The 8,736-nt window shown below is 43.5% G+C and overlaps 1 protein-coding gene and 1 pseudogene across 1 annotated transcript in view; one reads left to right on the forward strand and one right to left on the reverse strand.

Moving 5' to 3' along the window:
- The window catches only part of Rad54l2 (RAD54 like 2), a 107,674-nt gene that overhangs the window by 33,629 nt on the left and 65,309 nt on the right, over nucleotides 1-8,736 (reverse strand). The window contains exon 3 of the mRNA XM_021171453.2: nucleotides 1,459-1,657. Coding sequence (XP_021027112.1) covers nucleotides 1,459-1,657 — 199 coding nt within the window. The remainder of the gene's footprint in view (nucleotides 1-1,458; nucleotides 1,658-8,736) is intronic.
- On the forward strand, nucleotides 5,929-6,537 carry LOC110301173 (annotated as a pseudogene).

Consider the following 8,736-nt stretch of genomic DNA (forward strand, 5'->3'; position numbering starts at 1 on the left):
CCGACTGCTCTTCCGAAGGTCCAGAGTTCAAATCCCAGCAACCACATGGTGGCTCACAACCATCTGTAATGAGATCTGACTCCCTCTTCTGGAGTTTCTGAAGATAGCTACAGTGTAGTTACATATAATAAATAAATAAAATCTTAAAAAAAAATCATTAAAAAAAAAAAAAAAAAAGCCAGGAGCGGCTGAACATGTTCCTAACTCTACTATTGGGGGCAGTGACAGGTTGATCCTAAGAGCTTCTGGCCAAAATGAGCGCCCTATTCAGTGGAAAAATCCCATCTCACAGCAATAAGGTGGAATGCAGTAGAGGAAAACACTTTGATGACTTACTGTGGCCTCCACACATTTTAGTGCATGTAGTATGCCATAAATACACAAAACATGGGTATTCACATGTGTGTGCGCCCACACACACACACACACACACACACACACACACACACACAGAGAGACATGTACACACACAAAGTTGAAGTTGCTAGGCAGACAAGTAGGGTAATAGGGATTCTGTCTCATTATTTTCTAAACTTAGAGTAATACTTTCAAGTTTCCATTCCATGTTTTGAAAGCTGTGGGGCAATGCCAAACTTGATAGCCCACACTTTAATACCAGCACTCGACAGACTGCAGTATGAAGATTACCACATGTTCAATGTCAGGGCTACATAGTGAGCCCCAGGCAGCCTCAGCTATTGGGTTAGACCCTATCTCAAACAAACAAATGAAGAATAACAAAGTATAAGAAACAGGAAAATGACGTTATTTACTTCCCCTTATAGATCAAGTTGTTATTTGGCAGAAAGAAGGGTTGGTGAGAATCTGGAAAGTTAAGAAAGTTATATTTAGTTATCTTTTAGGTCACGGAAGAAGCCCCACGCTTGGGTCAGTATCCAACTATCTGAAATCGAATTCCAAGGAGAAGATGACTCAGTTTTATGGTAAGTTTTCTGCTGTTGCTGATAGTTTATTGATCTGTTTTAAATTTCATGTCTTGAAACATAAAAGAGGAAAAGTCTAAGTCAGAGGACCCTATCGTCATTAAGCTGCCACCAAGGCCTCCCTATGGTCAAGTGCTGCTGGCCCCGACACACACACACACACACACCCTTCCCTACATTCAATCTGTGCTTTAACAGTGGGTCTGAACTGCCCCTTCACTACTGTTTTTGGTTTGGGTTTTTTGGTTTTGTTTTGTTTTGTAGTTGTTGCTGTTTTGAGACAGGGTCTCCTTATGTAATCTAGCTGGTCTGGAACTCATGACTCTCTTGCCTCAGCATCCCAAGTGCCTGATTGCAGGCATGTGTCACCGCATGTGCCATCTGCACTTTTAATGATGGTTCAGAGATGGCCACTTTTTCTCCATTGGAAAGGACATTCTTGCCCAGATTAATTTTTCTGTTATAAATACTAGTAATACTCTCTCCAATTCTCCTTACCCAGAACACAGCTCACCGTATGTTTCTTCTCATGTGAGAGGGCTTCTGAGCTCGCTTCTTTTTGGGGTCCTCGGACGCTAGGATCTTGCCTTGGTGCCTAAGCTGCTCTGAAGGCTCAGACTGAGATGAGGTAGTTGAAGTGCACCGCGGCGGCCGCTGCCCATCTTCCCCCAGCTGGGCATGCTCAGTGCCACACATGCCTTCCAGGGATGTGTCTGGAAAAAAAGGGGGAGAAAGAGGTAGCTTACTGGGGACAGGGGAAGAGGTGGATTTTGATGCCAGATATCCCAAGGTTCAAATTACAACTCTGCACCCAAGGTGATATCTCTCTGAATGTCAGTAGATGTACCTAAAATAAAGACAACGATGCTCGCACTTCAGAGCTATTGAAGACTAGAGAGTGTGTGGACCTAACCTAGACCTACTCCTGACCAGAGAAGGGCGCATAACAAATGACAACATTCATTTAGTGGTATGATAGGAGTTAGGAGACCTCTAGCCTCAGACTGCTCGCAGAGTGCTGACTGTGCGGTGCATGCCTGCAGTCCCAGCATCTGGGAGCTGGAGACAACTCACACTACTCCTTTCAGTGCTTGGCACAGTAATGGTTCAAGTTGTCAGCCATTTAGTGTAGATTTACAAACGGCAAGCTCTGCCCAGATGTATCAACAGATAGTTTTAAGGCTCCCTTCAAAGAATATTCTGTTCTACAAAAGATGGCTCATGTACACTGAGGCACAGACAGCAATATGTACTGAATAGTAAAGAAGTGGCAAGTCACCACGTGGTGCTAAGAACCAAATCCAGGTTCTCTGTAAGAACAGCAAGGGCTCCAGCCCCAAAGTAAGTTATTTTCTTCAGAAGACTCTTATGTAGGGGATTTATTCAGACTGATTTTGAACCTCCTGCTGAAAGTAATGAAACAGAATGGGAAATATTACACAGGAGAGCCGTGTCAATCTACCTTGTCATTCTACGCTGAACAGTTTAGGAGGCTGGATTTATCAAACAAGATTATCTGTGTCCCTGCATGCTTGGAACTATGTCCTTGGACCCATGACACTGTACTGAAGTAAAACCTGTTTTTTTGTTGTTGTTGTTTTTTTGCTTTTTAAAGCCTGTACCAGTTCACCGTCTTAAATCTTAACAATAAAAAGAATTATCTTGAAGGAGGAGTGGAGTCAAAGTAGAACACCAAGTCTTTTAGCTACTCTCCCAAGGTTGTTTCTCTTGCAAACAGCTCTGAAGAAAAGCCAGGCAACTGTCTGCCATTAAAAGAACTATCTTTCAGTCAGGTGTAGTGGTACACACCTTTAATCCCAGCACTCAGGAAGCACAGGCAGGTGGACCTCTGTGAGTTCAAGACTGACCTGGTCTGCATAGTGATTTCCAGGACAGCTAGAACTACATAGTTAGGCAGTATCTCAGAAAAAAGGAAATAAACCAATAGATTAAAAAAAACCCCAAACCCCTTTTCTTTTAGCACCCTTTCCTCTCAAATACAGATGCACATTTTCACAACTGTCCAACTCTCTGCGCTAAATTCTTATCTCCTAAAAGAGAGAGCCATCAATGTGGGTGAGGGGTTGTTTTTGTGCACCGTCTATTTATTTAGATGCTGAGGACTGAGTCCAGAGATCTGGTTGCAGTCCGGATGTTGGCATTGTCAAGTATCTCCTGTCTTGATGTTGTTTGAAAAATGTTTTTCATCACCTCTGATTGCTTAATAAAGAGTTGATCAGCCAATATCGGGGCAAGAGAGAATAAAGAGGGAATTCTGATCTCAGTGAGAGGGTCTCTGGTAGAGACCAGCAAGAGAAGAATTTGCCATGAGCAGGTAGCCACGAGAGGGTTAGTCCAGGAGGACACCAATGGAGCAGGAACAGTCAGGGCAAAACCAAGATGGCAGGTAACACCATGTGACTGGGAAGTAGCATAGTCAGGTTAGAACAGATGAGAACCCTGCCCAGCTATAGTGCAAGGAGCTATTAATAAACACCAGGTCTTTGTGTCATTATTTTAGAGCAAGGGCAGGCATTGAAAAGCCCCAAAGTTTTACACATCAATCCTGACTCCCAATCCCACCATGTCCCAAGTAAACAGCTGCGTAGATAGCAGATCCCCAAGGAGGGGGCTATCCACTGTTGAGTGAGCACCTACTGAGGTGGCTTGCTGGGGGTAGATCAGATGAAAACTGCAGAATGGCTTTACTACACTTGTAGCTGAGCTGAGACTGGACAACCTAGTGTTCTTTGCTGGTTCTCTGGCCTGGTTGTACAATAGCTGAGTTGTCTTCTCACTGAACTATACCCCATGACGGGATAATGACCTTTGATGCTCTCCAAATCTTTTTATGTTTTGTTTCTATTTCACAAGCAAATGTATTGAGTAACTACTTGGAGGACCAGTTGGAATCAAGGTTAAAGAGTAGGCAGACAGGACAGAGTCAGAACAGGGGGCAGCTCTGCAAGGTCAAGCCAAGGGGGCTGAGATTGATCTGCTGGACAGAGAGAACCTGTTGTTTCCTTTTTCTGCCTGTCATGCTTCCACATAGAATAGGCTGATCTTGGGAGAGAAAAATCACAACTGTCAGTCTTTCAGAGTTACAGGCAGATTTACTATTAAATATCCATTCCAAACTATAAGGCCTATTACCTAGGGTCTAGCAAAGGTTGGGAGGGGGGGGTGAGTGTAGCAATAAAATCTTTTAAATGCTCAGAAACTGGCCAGTTGTGGTAGGCCCACCTATAATCAAACAAGAAGGTAAATAACATATAACAAATGTAATTAGTATTTGCATAGCTTAAAAGTCAATGGCTATTACTACCCTGGCTAAGATCATAGGTTCAGACCTGGGCACAAATACCCCTGAACTTTCTCTCTGACCTGAATGCCTTGAACTTTCTCTTTCACTCAAGTCACCTATGAGTAGCAATCACAAGTTATATAAACAAAGACCACTTGCATAAGCTTCTTGGACATGAGTTATAAATACCACCATCACCAAAAATTTAACTGATAAACCTTGCATGGGTGGTGAGGGAGAGAGACAGGACACACCACCCTGCACATTTCATTTAGTGAGTGCACAGATACAGATACTTCTAGGGACCACCCCTTTCCCTCTATACTGAGAGACCAGTGGCCTCTAAACCTCAGCATCCCCTACTAATGTCCTGTGATAAAAATGCATAATAGTGGTAAATGCATTATATAATGATAAATGCTGGGCCAGGAGTGGTAGCACACACTGGTAATCCCAGTACTTGTAAGACTGAGGCAAGATGACAGAGAGAATGAAAACATCCCAGATACAGATAACAAGAAACAAATGTAAAAATTATGCATACACTACAATCCATGGGCTATATGTACCAAAAATTTTATACCCTAATCTCAACACATTTGAAATTTACAAAATTGAAAAGGACAAAGAAATTATGTTAACCAAGACCACATGAGTATAATCAGTGAAATCTAGAATATATAAAACTATAGAGCCAGTAAATCCTTTTCCTGTAGAAATAAACTGCAAGAAAAAATATATAAGGGAGGCAAAAATCAATAAATTAAAAAGATGTAAAAGGATACCAACCATATGTGATCCTTGTGGAAATGTAAATAAATTAACAATAAAAATAATTTTAAAGATAATTGAGGATCATCTCAGTATTTCATAATATAAACAACTACATTTAAAAAGTTTAACTGTGTGTATATGTACAAACCTGAATGAAGGGTATGTTACATGCCTGTGGTGCCTGCAGAGGGAAAGTGTCAGTTCTCCTAGAGTGGGAGCTGCAGGCAGTTGTGAGTCTGCTAGGAACAAAACCCAGGTCCTCTTCAAAAGAAGTTCACAACTACTAAGGCATCTTCCCAGACCCAGGAGCTCCTTTTATAATTTGAAAGCTAGGCACAGTGGCCCATGCCTGTGCTCCCAGCAGCGGAAGGCAGAAGCAGGAGGCTTGTACTGGACCAAGTGTGAGGCCAGTCTGGTCCACCTGGCGAATTCCAGTCAGAGGCACGGCTCTAATCAAGGGGGAAAGCGGTTTATAATGTTAAGGATGGAAGACTTGAGAACAAATGACAGACTGGCTTGCTGGAATAGAGCTGGAAGCAGACAGAATTCATGTAGGGAGTTGGTCTGATGTTGCTATGTATTCAAATGCTAAATATGGCCTCCAAGATCTGGTTGCTTCTGCCTAGGATGGGCAGAAGAGAGGGAGGCACAGAGAAGGTTCCTGGGCTTGGGTTCTCAGGCAAGGACTAAAAGACAGAGGAGGAAGGAAGAGGAGGTTGCCATGTTGGTGGATAATGAGGGCACAGTCACAAGGACCGGCCTGATGGAGTAGGAATGGCCCAGGTGGAACATGGCAAGCGATATCTTGGGGATCACCACAGGCAAATAGACAAAATAGCATAGAAGGCTGATGTCTGCCCAGCTCCAGTGCTTTAAGGTTTATTATGGGCGCTTGCGTACTACGGCTCGTTCCCGTCACTACGTCCCGGATCGGGAAGTGTCAAGTGGGAGCCGGGTTCCCCCACCTTTGCAGCCGCCACAGCTGAACCCGGACCCCTCACCCAAGCCGGGCACTATCGCCATGACGAACGTGTACTCCTTGGATGGGATCCTGGTGTTTGGTTTGCTCTTTGCACCTGTGCCTACTTCAAGAAAGTACCTCGTCTCAAAACCTGGCTGCTGTCGGAGAAGAAGGGAGTGTGGGGTGTATTCTACAAAGCTGCTGTGATTGGAACCCGGCTGCATGCTGCTGTTGCAATCGCTTGCATCGTAATGGCCTTTTACGTCCTGTTTATCAAATGAATTCCAAACCCTCCAGCTCATCAACTGCCAACCAAGGGATAAAGATGAAGAACTTGTCGGAAACCTGGACCCAGTGTAGGAGAGTTGAGCTAAAATCATCNGTGTCTCCAAGATGACACTGAAGCCTCTGCCTGCCACATGTGGGGAAAACTCATGGTCACGAACATTTTTGCTTCAGGGGATTCCAGAAAGCCAACCTTTAGATCTCTGCGTTAATCAGCCCTCAGCAGCAAGTCTGTATGTCCAGATAAACCACATCCCACATTGATATGATTATCTATCTCCTGCTTAAACACCTATGCTGGGTGGTAGCTCAGTGGTAGAGCATTTGGTTAGCATTGGCAAGGTCTTGGGTTCATTCTCCAACACTGGTAAAAACAACCTACAGCTGGCCGTCTATTTGGCTCTTTAGTCCCTCATCAGAATCTTTGAAAACTGAGGCTCACTGGGGAATGATATAGGCTTTGTTCAGACTTCCCAGAAGGTAAAGAGAGTCATTCTGCATAGCCTTGGCTGTCCTGGAACTCTCTATGGAGAGCAGGCTAGCCTCAAACTCACAGAGAGCCGCCTGCCTCTGCCTTCTGAATTAGAGGCATGTGCCAGGAGATAATTTTTTAGGCTTCATTTTCTTCATTGGCTAATTTGGATCTGGATCTGGTGAACTGAAGAGAGGGAGAGGGGCTGGATGAGAACTGGGAGTTACGAAAGGCAAAACAATTGTTTGGCTGTTGGAGTGTGTTCTTTCTGTGCATCTGGGAACTTGAGAGAGGNTGGTTCTCACTGCAGAGAGAACAGATTGCCACATNCTGGCAGCCTGCGGGATTTCTCAAGAGAACCTGAGTGCATAGGAAAGCCAGGGTTATCAGTAAGAAGCAGTGACAGAAGCAAGCAAGGCAGCAGTCTTCCGCTTACCAGTGTCCCCAGAGAGGACTTCACTCGACCGACTGATAGAGAAAAAGAACCAACTCTCGCNATTTCCTAAATTACCTAGTGCTAAATACTGTTACTCGGTTTTAAATACGAATGCTGGGGGAGGGGACTATTGAAAAAATCATTGATTAATAATATTTGAAGTTCTGGTAGAAGAGATAAGTAAACTAGTATATCAGTTCATATACTAGTAAGCTCATCTAGTGTCAGAATTTGCTGTGATGAAAATGTATGTAGGTGGGAGTTTTGCCATGTTATAAAAGACACAAGCTTGTTCTCTAATCTGGTCTCCAGCAATTTTTAGTTGTGTCTCTGCCAACTCTTAGTGTTGTCCATACTGCAGTATTTCACTCTCTGTTAAGACCATGAGAAACTGAAATGAGAAAAANCACTGATACTAACATTTGGTCAGCTCGTAGAATTCATTAATAAAATGAGTATGTTTCTGAGGAAAGAAAAATGAAGCTTTGCAACTGAGTGTTGAGGGCTTTNCCNTGGAGTGGGGGGACTCCTGAGCAGGTGATGTCAGATGACTCTGCCTTTGAAGGGACAACTTCTTCCTTCCCTCCTTACACCTGCAAAAGACTCAGTTTGTAAATGTGAAGTCTACAACAGTGGAACAAAAAGTAGGTCTAATATTATAGTTCACACGAGCCACACATGCTCCGTGGAATTGTGTGTCATAAAGCTTGAAAGAACAAGTCAAAAAAGCTTGACAGAACAAGTGCAGGGCTCACTCCCAGAAGTGAAATTCGCTTTTGTCTGTACTCTGCACCAGAACAGGCTGCTGGGAAGTGCAGGTCCTGATGCAGTTGACTGCTGTGAGGGTCTGCAGCAGTGTAGAAAGTCACCAAGCACACGATGCATGTGTAAGACTCGCTAGGAATTGGTCCACAGGCTAATTGCAATGATTGCTGTTTTCTGGCCATTCCTAAGCATCGTTCCTCAGGAGAGAGAAAAGTTTAATGGGTCTGGAGAGATCTTGTGGGTGGGGGTTTGAAACCTGTTGACCAACTGGGTGTCCCTTGGGAAGTAGGCACAACACTAGCTACTTAGTATTTAATGACTTGTTTTCAAATAGGGCTGGCTTCTCTTGACTGTGCTCTAGAAAACAGCTTCACTTCTTAAACAGCTTTCATTCTGCAGCTTCCTTCGTGGATCCTCTTGGCCTAAATGTTTTTGCATTATTATATTTTGAGATGTTTTCTTATCAGAATGTATTTAAAAAGTACAGGAAGAAACAAATGGCCTATTTCATTTTTTGGCTTTATGTAATCAGGTAAATAGAAACCTGCTGTACTTATTATTTAGGCTGATGTGTTTCATTTTTTTGGCAAAGAAAAAATGGTAAATTGTTGTAGGGGAGGTCCTTCAGGGGTGGAGGTATGAGGGTAACAATATTACTTCAGATTCAGGCTGGCGTGGGCACCAACCCTGTGCACCAGGGTTAGATGAACCCAGCTCCTTTTTTATAGTGGAATCAGCACCTTTTTTATTCACCATTGTTGGCACAATCCTTGAAAATAAACTTTTTTCCCTGTG

Source organism: Mus caroli, chromosome 9, assembly GCF_900094665.2.
Source record: "Mus caroli chromosome 9, CAROLI_EIJ_v1.1, whole genome shotgun sequence".
Classification (NCBI taxonomy): Eukaryota; Metazoa; Chordata; class Mammalia; order Rodentia; family Muridae; genus Mus; species Mus caroli.